Source organism: Rhea americana, unplaced genomic scaffold, assembly GCF_003343005.1.
Source record: "Rhea americana isolate MKP2758 unplaced genomic scaffold, rheAme1 scaffold_293, whole genome shotgun sequence".
NCBI classification, from domain to species: Eukaryota; Metazoa; Chordata; class Aves; order Rheiformes; family Rheidae; genus Rhea; species Rhea americana.
This window is the reverse complement of record NW_028186416.1, coordinates 199388-218631: the sequence shown is the minus strand read 5'-3', so window position 1 is coordinate 218631 and position 19244 is coordinate 199388. Positions and strand designations below refer to the sequence as shown.

General features: G+C 37.8%; 1 protein-coding gene across 3 annotated transcripts; it reads left to right on the top strand.

Moving 5' to 3' along the window:
• Nucleotides 1-163: 163 nt before the first annotated feature.
• TNFRSF1B (TNF receptor superfamily member 1B) lies at nucleotides 164-19002 on the top strand. 3 transcript variants are annotated; one of them, XM_085309178.1, is made up of 10 exons: nucleotides 164-315; nucleotides 8197-8299; nucleotides 10932-11060; nucleotides 12199-12348; nucleotides 13228-13321; nucleotides 13405-13598; nucleotides 14359-14433; nucleotides 15449-15486; nucleotides 15930-16200; nucleotides 16825-19002. In XM_085309178.1, exons 1-10 carry the CDS (start codon nucleotides 253-255, stop codon nucleotides 17121-17123), a joined length of 1416 nt encoding a protein of 471 aa, XP_085165304.1. In that variant the 5' UTR covers nucleotides 164-252; the 3' UTR covers nucleotides 17124-19002. The 3 variants fall into 3 exon arrangements, with proteins under 3 accessions (XP_085165304.1, XP_085165302.1, XP_085165303.1); XM_085309176.1 differs by lacking the exon at nucleotides 164-315 and adding an exon at nucleotides 1051-1140; XM_085309177.1 differs by lacking the exon at nucleotides 164-315 and adding an exon at nucleotides 1053-1140 and having other exon boundaries at nucleotides 17999-19002.
• The last annotated feature ends 242 nt before the right edge of the window (nucleotides 19003-19244 follow it).

Here is a 19244-nt window from a genome sequence, read left to right as displayed (position 1 = left end):
AAACTCAATAAACGAGAGTTTCTCTCAAGCAGAGCAGAAGCGGCACCCGCAGCCGGCGGCTGCCTGCTCCGCTGCGCTCCGCCCCGCCGGGCTGGGGCAGAGCTGGGGCAGGGGCAGGGGCAGCAGTCTGCCCGCTCCGCCCCGCCCCGCGGGGGCCTGGCCCGGGCCCGGGCCGCGGAGTGGGATCGGGGCCGGGCGGGGCCCGCTCCGCTCCGCTCCGCCGGCGCCGGGAGCCGCTCAGTCGGCAGCGGGATGGGGTTGCGCTGGGCGCTCCTCGCCGCGCTCCTCCAGGCCGGCGGCGCCGCGGGCGGCCGGGTGAGTGCGGTGCCGGGGCTCGCATCCCTCCCCCTCCCGCCCCCTATAACACCCTCCTGCGTCCTGCTCCCTTTTGCTACGTTTTTCTGGCTTCCCAGAGCAATGACTAACCATCTTTCCTGGATTTTCATTAGAAAAATGGGGGTTGACTTTTCAGGCTGGTTTGCAATATTTGCAAAGGCTACGAGTGTGCTGGCAAGTGCAGAGTGCAAAATCTGTATGTGTTTTACACTGTTGTTTAAACAGGAAGAGCTTGTGCTTTATCGGATCGTTTCAAACAATTCCCTATTTACATAGAAAGGCCCTTTAATTTACATCTAAGACCTGATGTGATCCAGCTGTGTCTGCTATGTTTTATAGCTAGCTATATTCTGTTTAGCAGTGAATGTTTTTAACTGTTTAAACCAAAGAGCTTGATAGGATCTCTTTCACTTTGTTTGGGTTTATGCTGTGGTGGTATATTGATAGCATTTTTCCATYTCTTTCTAAAGTGCACTAGATTGTGAAGATAAATGCAGAAATGGTTCAGAGATGTTTTGATTTTTTTTTTTATGGGATATGCATGTTATTTGCATATTTACTTAATTATATTCATTTAGTTTGGTAAGACTAAATAGAAGAAGATGAGCAGGATGCCAGAAAGTATACTAAATCTAGAATTTAGTGTTCGTTTAAGGTGGTCTGGGTGCTGTAATGGGTTGATACTAGATTAGATTAATACTTTCAATTGCATCTCAACCATTTTGAATGCAGCCTTGGTTTGTTAAGGTGACAGCATTTTGGACCTGGTTCCTTGAATACTTTGGACTGGATAGGATGGAGAAGGTAAGAAAGGGAGAGCCTCAAAGCTGTAGCAGACCCTGTCACCAAAATGTAATAGTAAAAATGCCTTATGCTTCTTGCTGTCAACCTCAATAAAAGGCTGAGTGATTCAAAATGAATCAAGTGTTCTCTCAGCCAAAGCATGAATCTGTAATGGTGGAAAGCATGGAGGAATTTTCAGCATCACTTTTCTCGTTGTCCTCAGGTTTTCCAAACTAAAGCTCATATATAACTTAAAAAATACATATATATATAGCTTTGGAAACACGGCATCTGCCACAGAGCTGGAAAAAATCTGTCTGTTCTACCAATTTTTAAAAGTGACCAGTTAAAGTAAACTTAGTTTGGCTTTGCTGAGGGAGAGAACCCAGTAAAGCAATAGTTCTTGAGTGACACGCTTTTTCTAGTTTTTGTCATCCAGCCTAAATTATATGAAAGAGTCTAGCCTGGGTGTTATTCACAGGAACTGAACATAATTTTTGCCATTTTGAACAAGTCAGTCACCAGATGCTTTTAATAGAAGCGTTCTTGGTAGCCTGAAACCTACGTATCTGTCCTTTGCAAAGCTGCACAATGTGCTGTGCAGTATAGTTGCTGATCTGTGCAGAAATCTGTTTCAAAATAATACCAAAATGCCATTTCCAGCATTTAGCCTAAAAGATATTAGTTCCTTCTGGCAAAGAGGTTTTTGGCTGGTACCTTAGGCATCTTTGGAGGGTGACTAGGCAGGTCACAGGCTCTTGACACCTAGAAATAGGCTTGCACTGCTGAGGTTGATTTGTCCTGCCAGCTTTTGGCGTAGTCTCCTTAAGACAGAGCTGCAGGTAATCTGTTCAATCCAGGCCCCAGTATCCTGAAAGAAGACAGATATCTTGTTTTGTGTTTGGCTTACATTTTCTAGTACTATTCCCTTTTTGTCTCCCTTAATGACTTCATGTGTGCATGTCATGCAGGGCTCTAGCATTACAGGACATAAAAGAGGAATGAGGCCAGAAATGGCAGAGCCTGTATGCTGGAGCCCTTGACAAGATCGCCAGGTATAAACTATACTGAGCTTCAGTTAAGCATAAATGTATACACAATGGAAGGCAAAGGACACATAATTTAAAATTTATACCTACTTAATAGCATAGAAATAATCATTTTAAAATTTCCAAAATAACATAAGAAGCCTTTGTGGATTTATTCCCTGCATTTTATAAAACAAAACTGTCTTCTCTATTTTACCCTGAGACTGTCTGTCTTCCTCACATTGTTTCATCTGTCATCTTTACACTTAGGGTTTACTTCTCCATTCCTACTCTGCTTTCAATATTAGATATCATCTGTCTTCATTAGGTGCATTTTCCAGGATGTCTCTAATTAAGCTCAGACTTAATGTGGCCAATCCTGACTTGCTGATCCTTCCTTGGGAACTTGCTCACCAGCTGCCCTTCCCTGATGAGTGAAGAGGATGCAACCTGTCTTTCTGCATCTCAGGCCTACAATCTGTTGTTCCTCTTGTTTTYACCTCTTGTTTGTGTGAGTACCTTCACTTTCTACAGGGAAACTGTAGATTTTCAGGCACATCAGCTTTGACAGTCCATATTACTGTAAATGTCAGATCTTGATTTAGTAGATAATATCTTCTATTAGAGCAACACTGGGGAAAACAGACCAGCTTTTGGATACACAAGCCTGAAGGTTTGGAAATAGAAGAGCTTATATCCTTGAAAATGTGTATATTTTTCCAAATATATACATTTATGTAATAAAAGACATTATTTCTCGCTAGAAACTTTGCTGTACTTCTATTATTTTTGTATATTGTGAATAAGTTCTATATTCTATGCACACTAATGCCATCCCTTTCAGGCAAAATGAATGTACTCTTAATATTATGGGCAGTGCCAACGAAGTAGATAATCTCTAACAATAGGGAAAAAGATACTGTTTTCTCAGGCAAGAAGGGATGTGGAACTGTAAATCTGTTTATCTGTGGCTATGCAGACTCTTGCTTATACAACATTTACATCTGTAAAATGCCTTGAACAGATCTGTGTTTTATCTTTACAGAAGTAAATTAGAATATAGGATGACAGAACAATTCACATAAGGGAGACACAATCTTAGAGCAGGAAAACAACCTTAAATGAAGCTTTATGTTTTGAACGTAGCTGGGASAGCCTAATACCTTGATAAAACTTCTACTGATTTCAGTGAGACTTACTATTATCTATGACAAATTTAATCCTAAACGGAATTCATTCTCTACAGGACCAGTTTAGATATTTTAAATAGAATTCTGTATTTTCCTGTSTTAGACTTAGTTGCTAAATAAATGGCATGTCTCTACCACAAGTCCTTTCCACAGAAACAGATTCTTATGTCAGAGTCTTTGGTGACTTCATTGTGGTTTCATTTACGTAGATAACACTATATGCTAGGTGTAGTTCCTGTTCAGACTCCTTTGTTTGACAACTTGATTTTGATGAAATCAACTGTAAGAAAAGGAAACCAATAAATGTGTAGGAATATGAGTTAGGATTGAAATACGTGTTTACATCTTTGTTTTAAATTACCTCCTTGAGTAAAACTGAATGTTATATAAATGGACGAACATACGTATACCATTAGCATGTCTTATTTCTAGTACTGAAGATACTTTATTCAATTTAATTAAACATAAAGTCCAAGAACATAGGAACAAACTAAGGCAGGAATTGAAGGAAATTTCCTTTATTCTAATTAATACTCAGCACACAGGGAGCACTGTGAAAGTTAAGGGCTGGCCTTCTGACCTTGGCCTTCCTCTCCAATAGATAAGAACGGGCTCGTGTATTGGATCAGGTCTTTCTGATTTTGAAAAAGTGTGAATCCAAATCTGGATTTGAGCTTTATAACACAAGCAGTAGGGTCTCAGTTGTGGTGGGCTCTGCATGACAGCGTGGGAGGGGGCAGCCTGTTAAGCCCTATCTATCTGCTAGTGCTGACGCACACATGGCATAGAATCATAGAATCAGTAAGGTTGGAAGGGACCTCTGGCGATCATCTGGTCCGACCCCCCTGCTCAGCAGGGTCACCTAGAGAGTGTTAGACAGGGTTGCCTCTGGGCGGGCCTTGAATATCTCCAGAGAAGGAGACTCCACAACCTCTCTGGGCAGCCTGTTCAGTGCTCTGTGGTACAGTTGCAGCCTGAAAATCATGGGATACTGGCATGTACTCAGCTARTTTCTTCTCTCAGGGGAGATGGGATATGTGGAATCTTGGAAACAGTTGTCCTGGAGCACACACATTTGGAAAAGTCTGTGCTAACCTCTCAGCTGCTACTGGATAACCCACAAAGGTCACCTATCTACTGGATATCTTTAAGGCAGATGGGAAAATGACACCAACAATGCAGGGGCTCTTGAGAATATTCTTGAGAATCTTGAGTAACTGACTTCTTGTACGTAACTTCTCCGTCATTGCTTAATATGTGGACATTGCAAAAAAATTTACTCTGAGTTGTGTAGTAAAGGACAATTACAGGGTTTACTCATTTTTAATTTGAGCAAATAGAGRCTACTCACCTTTCTTTTGCTGTTTGCCAGTACAAGAACCAAGTGCCAAAATAAGTTGCCTAATTTGATCAATATGCATAGAAGCAGACTAAACTTGTTGTTTAATAATGTCCATGCCTCGGTCGCTAGATACAGGAAACATTTTGCATCTACTGGCATCCATCAGATTAAATTATTCCAAATTAATTTTGTCTGTACAAAGATTTAAAAATCTGCCATCATTAGGCACTGCTACCTAATCTGAAAAATTTTAAGGCTGGCCCAAAAGATGCAATACAAGCTTCTCAGCATTTTATTCCTCAAAAATCTTTCTCTGGGTTATTGTTACCTCATTCATAACTGAAAACTTAACCTGAGAACAGGTTTTATTTTTTTATTGTTTTCAGATGAGTCACATCAGACCATGGAAGGGTTTCATATTTACATAATTTTAAAATTCAGTGATTTTTCCTTCTTATTTTTCATAATTAGGGAGCCCTTCAAATAAAAAGTTATTTTTCTTATCATAATCTACTTGCAGAACGTAGTCACAGTAAAAGCAGAAAACAAARCAAGGACATATGAGATGTGCAAGCAGTGATAAAATGTGAAGATTATGGGATAGATTCTGGTCCCCTATTCTTTGTCAGACGTTCAGCCCAAAGCAGCCAATAGACCTGGATGCTAGAGACTTCTGATTTGGGCAGCACTGCCCAACTCAGATCCTAGAATTGCTGAGATGGCTAGAAAAAGTGGAGTCTTCTTGTAGCCAAGGAAGCCAGGAGAGTTTTACTCCAACTAAGAGGCCTACATTTGCTCTGGTAGAATAGGAGATCTGGTTGTTGACAGTAATTTGATTAAATGAACTTGAAAATAACTACTGAAGTTAGTGGGATCCCCCCAGTGGGAACAAAGCTGAGCTCATGTGCGTGTTTAAATTGTGTCTAACTGAGTTGCAAGTCATTTTTAGTTTCCCATAATGTTCTTTAAGGATAGTTGGCAAGATATTGTCAATTGTATGTCATCAAGAACCACAGTTCATCAGATAAACTCTCAGGAAGATTGTATCAGTCAGCAGAGACACACTTTCAAGCACGACTTGAGAGAAACAGATGTGAACCCATAGGCCTAAGGTTTTCCTGTGCCTTTAACTCTCAGGACAGTATTTACAACAGATAACGCAAAGGATGAGATAAGAACATTTCTTGCTGGGAAGCTTCACCAGCAGGATAATTTGTGATGTGGTTTGTTGTATTTCTCTCTTTTTCTGTGTGTGCTTGCAGTGAAATCTTCAGATCAAAAATACACTCCAGTGTTTGTTTTAATGAAATTTGTAGTGTGACTGCAAGAATGCAGCTACAGCACTTTATTTTTCTTCTCTTAATAAACAAGAAAAGAACTTCTTAAACTAAAAGTACTTCTGATGAGAGCAGAACCCTTTTCTCCTTCTTSGTCAGATTATAGTGTCAGCTCACATTTGCAAACGGTGTGGTTTCTCTATTACTTACTGCCCTTCCTGTGAGGGTGCAGTACCAAGTCCAGCATTAGCCATTGTCACTGAACCTAACTTTATGGAAAACCTTATTTTTCTTTTTCAATTATTATGATTATTAAGGAGAACCTCCAAGTTCTCCTTCAAAGTCTTCAATCCTCAAGCAAGCCACCTTTAAGTAAGCCTTCTTACTGCAAAGCAAAAGTGGAGGCCAAAGGAGTTCAAATTTGGAGACATTTGTGACTGCAGCATGGTTCCTGTAAAACTGGCTTTGTTCTCATCAAAAGACAAAGAGCAGAATTTAAAAAACTCACTTTGTGCTCAGCAGCTGAGTTTTATTTCACCTGTCCGCCAGAAGTGTGAGGGATAAAGGTAATACCTTGTTGAGCAGGCAGAGGATTTTTAAATTAAAGTGCAGTCTCTGTTTTCTGCCTAAGACGTGTGGTTTCTGTGTCAGCCTCTAAAGAGAGGCAACCTGTTCTAGTGTTTCAGAAGAATGGTTTCTTGTCCTTCTTCCCTACCCCACTGCAGTTTCTAGGCTGTTAAAAGGGTCTTTGCTATTCTATTTTTCAGTTTGCAACTTGACTGTTTATCRTTGATCTGTCTGTGAGAGAATGGGATGGGTGTCGGTGAAACCCTACCCCAGTCTCTCTAGTTTTGAGTCTTCAACTCAACTGACTGATCAGAGGAGATCAGAATCATCCTGATTCTGGTCAATGTCACCAACTTTCGGTGTTTTAAATAGGAGGAGTTGTGAAACTTTTACCTAAATAGTTTGCCTTCCTTTTTTTCTTTTCTTGAGTGAATATTCAAATTCAAGGCTTTTTCTCTGCCTTCACATTCTAGGAAAAGGTTATTTTTGACGGTGACCATTGAGTAGATGTGTCAAACTCTGTTTCTGATACACAGCTAGATAAGAAGTAAAATATTTCAACAAGCTGCTTAAGAAAATATTGAGTTCCTTTTAAGCAATTGTTGAGTGGGAAGTGCTGTGCTGATCTACTTTACCAGTAATGTGAAGACACAATAAATAATTAACATGTTGTTTCCGTAAGGAGGAAGGATATTTTCATTACCGGCCTCCAAAGAGCTTGTTCCTGTTTTGATTTCTCTTTTTAATTATATTTGTAAAGTACTTCTCTAAATGTGTATAGACTATACATATAACAATCTCTTCAGGCTGCAGAGGATTGAACAGTGCCACATAGTTTTTGAACAGCATCCTTTTGATCTAGCAGGAAACTCCTACGTTTATACTACCTAACATTAGCCTTTCTCTTTTATTCACACTATGTTTTTCCCTTTTGAAAACAGATGTCAGGTCCTCAAATATTTTGACTTTTGTTCATCGAAGTCATTGAGCTGTGCCGATTTATATGAGCTGAAGATTAGATACAGTGTATTTTATGACTGTTTCATATGCACTCTTTTTTTAAGAGTACACAATTGTTCCTTTACAGAAGAAGCAGTGCTGTTTTGGAGGACATCATTGTTTTCAAAACATTAAGGCCTTTCTGGTTCGGAAAGGAATCAAAAAGTGTCTGGAATGATAAGGCTCTTTTAATCATGCCAAGGTACTTAGCCCTTTTGTTTGGGGAATTCACTGGTGGCCCACTGTGATGCTAACCCCATTTTTTCACTGTATTCTTCTGGCTATTAAACCTGCAGAATCATTTTGGGTACTGTGACAAATTGAAGACAAATCTTCCAAAACAGAGGAACCTTTAAATGGTCTCAAAACCTTGTTGAACTCAAGCCAGTTTGGTATGTTGAATGGTGAATGAGACATGCATTAATGATGGTAGTTTTTAAAGATCTTGAACTTATAATCTGTCTTTAATGTGCTGAAAAAATATGCCAAAAAGGTATAGAACAGTAGCTTTAACCTGTTTGTTCTCCTTATACTTTCAGGCTTGAATCAGCATCTTGGAAAGGAAAGTGGTTATAATTGCATTGATCTTCAAATGTTTGTCTTTTCTGAATCTCTACGCGAGGATCAGGATGGATGGACTTGTGATTCAYGATTTTCCCTTTAATTTCTCCTAGGAATATTCATTGCCTTATACACCACAGTTTGCACAGTGCCAGGACCCCAGCAGGGAATTCTATGAAGAAAGACTTAATAAATGTTGCAGTCAGTGCCCTCCAGGTAATTTATAATTTACATTGTTACTTTACATGGCCAAATTCAATCAGTTTTCAGAAGAGCATTGTATTTTTCATTATTGACACATGTGAAGAACATCAGAGTTTTGCTGTTTTAATGCATTCTTAGCTAGAAGAACATAAAATGCTGTGACTGTAAAAATATCTGCAAGAGAAAGACAGTTTTTAACCAGAATTAGAGTTTTGTTACAAGGTTAACCTAGTTGGGGCTTATCAGGAGAATGACCTAGKCTGCTGCACTCTTGTAAGCTCAACTTTGCATGGTATTTTGATTAGTTTTTAATTGCATGTGTGTTTTTTTTTTAAAAAAAAGCTAACTAATGAAATCACAAAAATTAAACAACACATATCAGACTAAAGCCCAGTAATAACAGATACATTATAAAATAGAGCATATGAGGTAGAGCTTAATTTCTGTACTTTGATAATATCACTTAWAAAGGGGATTTCCGCTGGACAGGTTAACCTATAATTGCTCATTAAGGAATTCTTTTTTTTGTCTTTACCATAAAGCAGCCACTGCAGACCACTACCAGAGCTAATACAGAGATATAAGAGTGCTGAAACTGCTTTTCTAATTTGAGGTGTCATGTCTCACACTCCAGCAATAATTATTAGTGATCTTTTGTTAGCAAACAGCTATAGTATGCAGACATATGGGGATTTTAAGGTTTTTTTTTTTGGGGGGGGGGGGGCGGGGTCATCTTCCTATGATTTCATAGCATGGTTGCAATAGAAAAAAAAACCTTCTAACACTGAGGATTTTCAATGTAGTTAGACTCACTAGTTTTTGGGGGGGGGGGGGCAGGTAGTGACATTCTGATATTTTAATAATATAGTTTTTGCAAAAAGCTGTCATTATATGATATTAGACACAGCAAAAAAGATGCATATTTTTCTCATAACATGCTGAGCAAACAAAATTTGCCCTCATAAATGCTGAGTTCCCGTCAGAGGGATCCGGAAGTTTAAGCAGGAAACCATATATGCTGAAACAGCCATAGTTGCTTGAATTAACAAAAAATGTCTAGATAGATCTGTCACACTTCCTTTCTAAAAACACACTGGAGGCCAAGATGATGATTCGTAATTAAAACCTGTATCTATTTCAGTAAGTGGTGGTCAGTGACATGACTCTATCCCCTAACCTTGATTTTTTCAGAACAACAAACTTAATAAATGTTTGGACAGCAATTTGTAGGAAACCTAACACATTTACTTTTGTTCTTATGAATTTGAAATGTTTTCACTGTAATTTAGCAAAAATTTGGAGCGTAAATCATTAACAGGATATGGGAGGTAATATGTTAGGTTTCAAGTAAGTATACTCAAAAATTAAGTCTTTGGCAATAGAATGGCTCACCTCTGGCCCTCCTATTTTTGGAGAACAGAAGTTCTCCAAAGAGCTCCAAAAACTTTCTCAGTGATGCACCCTGCTTTCTGATTATGTATTGCAGGTTATTTCTGCACAAGGTGTGAGACATTGACTTATATCTTCTTCCTCCTTTCAAGCAAGGAGGGAATGGCTGAACTGAGGTGTTTCCTATCCTTCAAAAAGGATATGTTGGAGCTTATGGTTATTCATTCCCACCACTACACTGAACTCAGTCTTTAGTGAGAAGAGTTGGTGGAAAGAGTAGCAATGGTTTTCCTAGTAACCATCTGTGAAAAACCTGAATGTTCACCTCACTGTATTCCTGGAGAAACTATCTTTGACAGCTTTTGATTTCATTTAGAGTGCCAGTAGCTTCAGAAACTCTTTGCTTTGATCTGTTAGTACTTGCAGATGTTCAATTTCAAAAGGTCATTGCAGAGGCATAAGGAACAGAGCAGTGCAAATGATGAAAGAGGCATTTAAAAATGTTCCTAATTATTCACTCAAATCCCAGGGCCTCTTCTGAGATTGTTTGCTGGGTCCCTTTTCACTCCTGTAGTAGTTCAGGGACAGTCATTGTAGGATTCTTTTCTGGCTTTGCCATTGCTCTGCTAACAACTTTGAGGTAAAGGAAAAAGAATAAATATTTGTAAAGAGCTAGAGCTCATGTCCTTTCAGTAGTGACAAGTGGTGAAGTTTTAATTCAGGTTTGTTTGTGATAATGATACTTATTACGCCCTCTTCACTTGCTGTTGTTAAAGGTAGTAAGGGCCTCACCCAGATACGTCATTCTGGCAGGTGCTGGACTTTCAGCATCACCCAGATACGTCATTCTGGCAGGTGCTGGACTTTCAGCATGAAACATCATCCTCTGTGTTTCACCACAAAACACGTCTCTTATAGGGGTAGGAAAGGTGGGGTGTCTTTTTTCTTTCTCTCTCTCTCTTTTTTTTAATGTACTGTGGTAACTGCGTCTAAGCACCTGCTGAGGTTTTTTTTCAGGATTGATGCCTTTTTTGCTTTTAAGATGGCTAGAAGTCACTGAATTGAATGTAGGAAAGGGTGCCAAACACAAATGATATTGTCAGATTTTCCCTGTGTATACATGCAATCCCCATTTCAATTAGAACCTGCTTGGTGTGTGCTACCAGTCTGATAGAGGCATTAAAAGGAAAAGTTTTCTACAGCTAAGAGACATTTACCTTAATTCCTAGTGATGAGATTTTACTATTTTTTATAGGTCAATATAAGTTACAGAGCTGCACTGACAATGTGGACACACAGTGCAGTCCCTGTGGACCTAACACATATACAGCGATCTGGAATCGGTCTCCTCAGTGCTTTGCCTGCTTACCACCTTGCAGGAAAGGTAGGCCTGAATTATTAAAGGGACTTTTGTGCCTTTAACAGCCTGCTCCAAGAGTTGACTTGGTTTAATCTGGTCTTTTTTCCTAAGGAAACTCAAGAGTTTGGCTCTGTCACTTGTATATTCCCAATGAACATCTTCCATTCTCACTTTTTTGTACTTTTGAATTTTGATAAAATTTCGGAGGAAAGATAGGGAAAAGTCCTGTAGACTGTTAGCACTCTCCTTTCTTTTTATGTCCTGGAAGTTTGATAACAGCCTTATATAGTTGGAAACTAAGGCACTCTATCCCTAAAATACATGCAAATGTCATTAGTAGAGTCACTTCTTGTCTATACTGCCCAGCCGATGGAGCTAAGACTYGACTTTCACAGGGGTAAGTGGACAATTCCATTGCCAGCATCCATTCATTCCTTGGTCTGCTGGGCTGCCAGCAGCAAAACACCAGTTGTGATAGTCCTATATTACTTTTATTTCATTTGCTAAGCAGCATAGTCAGTAAAAGGATGCTGATTCAGTTTATTATAGGGAGCTTATTAGTACGTGAAGTAGATGATGACATCTGTATGTTGGTGTAATGGACAATGTGAACTAACAAATTCATATTGTTCCCTGTTGTTTCTAAAGGAAACTGGTATAGAAAAGTATCGGACTCATTAGCAAATGAATGTTAAGGATACAATACAAAGTCATTTGAAGGAGCTTTGGTCTGATCTAAATAGATAATCTTACAAAACTGATTAATAGAGGCTGAAAATGTCTGTAGCAAGGTTTCCAATTACTTTAAATAGTTGCRTGATCTGCATAGATTACAAATATTAGTGTGGCCTCCAGATATTGCAGTTATGAGCAAAGATAACACAAATATGTATATTTATGATCATAATACAACTGTAGGTACAGAGTTCCAAGTGTAAATTCTCCAAATGCAAATTTGACYTGTAAAGGAGAAACAGCTCCTCTGAAAATACAGATGTTGGGCATGTAACACTTCTTTTTATGATGGTACACTAGGCAGAAGCTGCAATATTGTCTTCAGTTTTTGCTATTTGAACATCACCTTACAGTCACTTGAAACACTACAAACAGTGGTTTTAATTGTTGCTAATGGCATCTTGCCTTTTTCTTGTTTTAAAAACAGGTTTTGTGCAGGTTCAAACGTGCACAAAGTCACAGGACAGAATCTGTAGCTGCCCACCCAATGAGTACTGCATTTCAAAAATATATGAGTACTGCAAAATATGTAGAGTGCATAAAAAGTGTGGAAAAGGTTACCGAGTTTCCAAAAAAGGTAATTTAATTCTGAACATTCAATCTACATACATAACTTTACTGTATAAAGAGGGTTATTTTTACCTTAATAGTCTAAATTTTTCCTAGTCTGCCCTGAACTCAGTAAATTACAAGAATAATGTATTTTAATGCCCTGCAGCTATGTGTTCTTTTTAATGTAACCATTATCTTGGCAAGTAGGCAGTAAATAGAGCAACAATGTTCTCAAGAGGCATATTGAAAGGGACAAAATTTCTTGATCTTTTATTATCATATATCATGAAGTTACCTAATCTAACTTAATTTTCTTTTGTTTTGCTGCACTCTGTGATTTCTTTCATACAAGTGACTCAGATTCAGGACCACATAATTCTTGCCTAAAACCTTAAAACAGGGCTTCAGGTTGAATTTAGAATATAGTAAATAATGATAACTCTATGCTGTCCTGCAGAGGAATTAATTTCTCTTTATTAGATGATGAAATTTACTGCTCTCACAGTATAGTAGTCTGAAGATGAAAACAATATTCACAGAGGTGGATTGCCTACTAATTGTAATAAATCAGGAAAAACTTGAAAAGAGTCAATGCAGCAGAATGGAATAGGTGGTCAGCCTATTAGGGACTAGTGAAAAGGCWCAGCATTGTCTGTAGTTCCACTTTTTAACTTTGTTGTACATAGTCAGTCTTTGAAAARGACTGACTATCAAGGGCACAAAAGTAACAGCTGATGAATCTTCTGATTTGTGTTTGGGTGGGATGTTTCATATTAATTGCTTTTGTGACAATCACAGTCTGCATTTTGTGTACTGCCTCTGTATTGCTTCCAGGATCTGTACTTGATTATTCATTCTTGGTTCTCACTAGATGACTAACTGGAGTTTTTCTATTTCTTTAAAGGAACAGACAGCACAGATACAGAATGCAAACCTTGTCCTCCTGGAACTTTTTCAGATGAGGAATCTTACAATACCAGCTGTAGACCGCATACAGTGTAAGTCACGTTTCTGTCTAATGCAACCTTTAACTGKGCCTAGGCTTGATTTCTTTTCTAACCTCTCTTTTTGCTTCTTGCAGTTGTAAATCAGTGGTTATTCTAGGAAATAGCATAAATGACACTGTTTGCGGTGACTCAGGAATAGCATTTGCCACAGCTCTGCCTCACACTGTTGTGAAACCCATCCTGACACAAAGCTCAACTTCTAGCAGACCTGAAATATTAACTCGACCTGTCATTCTAAGTGCTGCATCTGATATGTCTTATATCATTGGTGAGCTACTAATTTTTTCAAAGTCATTTTTATCTGACTAGGAAGCAAGATTGCATTTAGTTTTGTTTCTTTCAGATAGCAATTACCTGTACCCAGATAGAACCTCAGAGCAGCAGAGTTAATTTGATATGACACTGCATGTATTGAGTTGCATATTATTTACCTATGTATCTGCCCAGCRTCAGTGCATTCTACAGTCCTTGTAACTCTGGCAATATTTCTAAAAAGCGCAGAACTAGATTACGCAATGCATTTCCTGAGAATTGGTGCTGTGAAGGGGTAACTGGTAGAAAGGGCTTGCATTTTAGAGTCTAGGCTGAGGCAAACTTGACTTAATGATCCACATGGAGAGTGCTTTYGGAGACTTCTGGCAGCCTTTCCCAGGACAGGAAATCCTTATAGCATTGATAAGTGCAGACATATTCTCTCCTGTTCACAGCCTATCCTGCAGGCGTATGTGTTTAGGAGCATTGCTGGCCTTATACTTATTGAACTGTTGCTGGCCTAGTGAGGTTCCTTTTGTGACTGAGGCCAGAATCTATCCTCATTTTTCAACAAAGGAAAATTCAATTTTATGAAGAGGTGGAGAATGAAATGTGACTTTGGTACCCAGTAATCCAAGACATCAAATGTAAATGTCAGACACAGTGGTTACTTGTAAATTTAGCTCTTATAGTCATGGACAAAGACTATGAAACTACCTGTTTTTAATTCTCTTCTTTGTCAGACGGACCTGTTAAATAACTTACCTTTTTTTCAGGATCAGTAACAGGGCCATTGTTGTTGGTCTTGATAATCACTGTTTTGGGATATTGCTTAGTCTACAGAAAAAAAGGTAAGATTCATGCAGTGAAATAAACAGTTATTTAAACATCAGAAATAATAACATCTGTTTACATAATAATTTGAGCCTACTGCTTAACTGATTTAAGTGTCTCAGAAGGTGCTGGCTTCCAAGTTTTTCTCATAGCTGGATATGGATGCAGGCTCTTTGATGTCTAATAATATATGAGTTCACTGTTTTTTTTACAAAAGGGAAAAGACATTTATTTGCGTGTTCTGCTTCACTGACTGGTAACCTAGCTTCAGGAAATTTTCAGGAATGTTCAGAGGAACTTTAGACCTCATTCATCTGTTATATTTGGGTGAACTTGGCCAAAGGATTCAAAGGTCAATAGGAGAGAGAGAGATTAATGGAAAACTCATGCAAAGCACCATGTTCATATAAACTTTGCAGCCATAGAGAACCAGAATAAAAAGAATACTCAGAAGTATTCCATATGCATTTATATTAAATGTATCTTTATTAGATCATCTTTACTAGATAGAGTGAAATTCACCTCAATACAGGGATATGAGGCAGGTGCCCTATTCAATTCTTATTCCTTAGATTGTAGATAGCTGTCTAAACATGCAACATCCCAGTGGAGCTGGACAACTGTGCAGCAATCTCCTACTGCAGCTTGTTTAAATATTGTGCCTAATCATTTGGGTATTAGATATTACTAGATGTTATTACTAGCATTTTACTGTCATGAACATATTTTATTGTTACTGGTACCTTTTCTCATTGGCACAGTGCTAAAGAAGAGTGATTAATTTGTGCATGGAATCCTCTTTGTTCACTGGCCAAATTCAATGCACTTTACAAAATTAGTGCAATATAAAAATTTACAAAAATTTTAAATAGCATGCACTAGCAATCTGGCTTCATCCATGGAGCATAAAGGAAGTATATCTCAATGTACATTTGGAGTTCTCTAGCAGCAGTGGGTATCACTCAGGCTAGTTAAGAGGGAAGATTTTTCAACTTAAATTCTGCTGTTAATGAACTCTTTCTTCACTTGCAGCACTTTTATATTCTCCGCCAACTAGAGAAACAGATTTGGTGAGTGTGGCTAATTCATTCCTTTTCATCTTCTCCATTTCTTTAATAGTTATATAGAAATCATACCATCTTAACTAATTACCAGTATAAGAAAATTGCACAGCAGAAAGCTAAAACTGTAGTGAGGAGGGCCTGGTATGATCCCCAAGTTAGTGCTTAAGCTTTACCTGTCCTGACTGACCCATCCTCACATTATTTCAGCCTATTTAGCCATACAGCATAAGTGTGATACACAGCCTTGTTCTCTAATCATGAAGTGCTATTGGTGCCTTCAGGAGACAGATTCATTTTGTTGAACACCTGGTGAGCTAGTATGAATTTTACCTTCAGTTATCACTATGCAAATGGAGATTATCAGTAGGTCCTTTAGGAACCTAAATGCTGACCTTTTTTTTTTCAAAAAGAAAAAGTTAATGTTTTGCATTTTTCTGCAAATGTTCCAGCCTTTTTCCCCTACAGAGAAGCAGTGTGACCAAAAAATAAGAAATATAGGATCACAGAACTCCAGTAACTCTGAACAGGAGGAACAGCATCTCTTGGAAACTCCAGGGTCAAGCAGTAGCTCTCTGAATAATTCAGCTGGGTCTACAAGGGCCAGTGTAATAAGTAACAAGAACAATGAAAAGAAAGAAATGGAAGGCTTTCAGCAGCAATATTCAGCCACCGAAGGTTGTAAGCTTCACAGTGGAGACAGACACAACTCTGCAAGTTCAGGTAAGAGTCTGTCAAAAATCATATATCAGAATGTTCTAGAATCTCTTGAAATTTGATTATCCGTTATGATTTTTTTTTTTTTAATAAGCAGAAGTTTAAATGGCAATGTAAAACATCAGAGCTATGTTCAGCAGAGAGAGTATTGAGGAACTTTTTAAAGGAGAAGTGATTGCTTTAAGTTGTCAGCCTGGAACAGTAAAGACAGTGTGCTCAGCATGCTCAGCTGCAAAACTGTTTTTGTAGAGTAGGCAGTCAGTGTAGTGGTAGGCAGATGCCTGTGCATGGGAGAAAGAGACAAATGGAGCAGTAAGAAAAGATGATTGGCAAAGGCTTTTGAAATGGAATGGGGACTAAGAAAAAAGAAACAGATCCGCAGGCRGTTGACTGTGATCCAGATCTCTATTAGTTGTTTTCTTTTGTTTTATCCCCTGGGATGATATGTAGATTATATTGTATCAAAAGAAAAAAAAGAAAAGGCTGCAGAATCAGCTTGCATAAATTGTTTGCGGCAAGGAGATAGTTAGCCTATTTTAACTTTAGGTCAAAGAACTGGATAAAGAATCCAACCATTCTACTCTGGGTTTCATTCTTCCATGCTTAATTTGTTTTTTGTTTATTTGATAGAACACTCTGGTAATGGAGGAACACAGGTGAATGTGACTTGTATTGTTAAAGTATGTAATTCGGACTGCAGTTCCCAGTTCCCAGAACAGACTAGTTCATCTAGCATGGATTATGGAAATGCTCCCCATTATTCTCCAACAGGGGAAGAAATTCCCCTTTCAAAAGAAGAAAACCCCTTGAAAAAAGAAACTGAAATTCAGATCTCAGTGGAAACCGAGGACAATTTACTTCAAGACTTACTTCCAGAAGAAAAGAAGTTTCCTCTGGATATTCAAGATGTGGGGATGAAAACTAGTTAAAGGAGATTACAGATCATGTATTGATCGACTGATAAAATACATCAACCTCTGAGCTTCTAAAATAAATGTTATATTAAATGTAGCATTTCTACAGAGACTTGAAATCTCAGATGAATATAGACATGAGAGTTTTTGAGGTTTTAAACCTTTTTTGTCAGTCTTGAGACGCTAAAGATGATCTTTGCAGTTTATAAGAAGCTACCACTTTTTAATGCTTTCTTTGCTTTTAAACTGAATGCCCTACTCTTCCCTTACTTCTGTGATACATCTTGATCATATCCGAGAGAGACTTTTGTTAGCTTTGAAAAGGAACTGTTTTCTAACTTTTGTCATTGACTTTTCTGCTGAGACTTCTTGTGATGATAATTTGGGTTCATATATACTACCTGTTGAGAACATGACTGCAACCAGCCCTTCTTAAGAGACTGGAATTAAATGATCAGTTATCCAATGCTGATAAGCTATTCAAATGGTTTTAATTTTAAAACTATTCCATTCAATTTCCTATCTTCACATATGTAYTGCTACTAGCCTTTGGATATTTTTTATTATTATGGTTTGCCTCCTTTCATCCTGGGACCAAAGTTTACAATTCAAGCTTAAGTATATTGAGGAGCAAAATCTTCTACAGCCGTTTTTATACTAAATTACAACTATTCTGTTATTTCTTCAGCTGTACATACTATTTTAGAAAAGGAAATCTAGATTAAATAGTTGTAATCTTTAAGTAGACAGTAAGTTCCTTCTACTGATGATTTGAGTATGACATCTGTGTGTCATGGCTGCTTTAATATGATTCCCTGGCTGATTCTGACCTCATTTTAAAGGTTATCAAAGTTAACCATAAACACAAAATATTTTTCTCTACGTTACAGTGAACATTATAGAAGATCCAGACAGCTCAATTCCATTGACCTCAGGTAAAGGACTGTCTCTTGATTGCATGGCATAATCTATGAAAACTGGAATTGATTCAGACCTCAGAACCAGAAAAGCCTGTTGTCCTCCACTTGTTGATCCACACTGAAGATCCATCTGCCTCTTACASAATAGTGGAGGTTCTTCTTGAATTCATGCTTTTGGAATTCAATTTCTAGGATTGCATTTCCCATAGTTACGTTTTATGTAAGTGGATTAACTGACAATTGTGACAATTCAACCAGAATTTGTAATATGGTGTCTCAGTTAYATTTAAGTGAAATCAGACAGCAGTCATATTTTTTTCTTCTATTTCATGAAAACTTACATGCTTACCTCAGAAGTAACTAAATGCATTTGTTGTTTCTGAGGCCTTAGGTTGAAAAAGAATATCCTGGAATAGCATTTATTCTACAACTATGGAAGACAGAATTTAGTTTATGTGGAAGCTTAGAAATGTAAATGTTATCAGATTTATTCACACTTGTTTTGGAACTGAGAAATGATAAACAGAATTTTAATCCTACTATGAAAACTTCATAGAATGACATTTTAAACTTCTACTTGAAGATGCAAAGACCTACCAAATGGAAACACTGATACTATTACGAAATTGCATGATTTATGCAAGAAAAATACCTGATTTTATATATTGCTTTGAACTTCCTGCACTGTGCAGGGTATTCTCATGTCTTGTTCATCAGCTCCCAGTATTGAGACCACGCTGAAGAAGCAGATGAAGATTTTTGAAGTTTAAAAAATGTTTAAAAAGAGCTTACTGCTTATGGCAGTAAATTTATTGGGTTTTCAAATTATGAAGCTGCATAGTAGAAGGCAAATTCAGGTTTTATTTTGGAAGTATGAAAAATATGCTTGTATTTGTTTATAAACAGGTTTTAAAAAGTCTTTATTTTTATAATGATGTATGTCAAACTTTACATTAAAATTCTTGTTTTTAGAAGGGATTGCTTCATTTCACATTTTGAACTACTGCATTTAACAATGAGAGAAATAAAGTTSTTCTAAAAAGGATTAAAAGAGAATCATTAAAAGAGGATTGATCAACTGCCCTCTTATTAACCATCGCCTGTGCAGAGGCACTAGGATTGATGTTACGGAGGWTTCTGTAAATAGACATTCTTTCACTGAGTAGAATTCATGGAGCAGATTTTAAAAAAGTCACAATCATGACCTCCAGTCTGG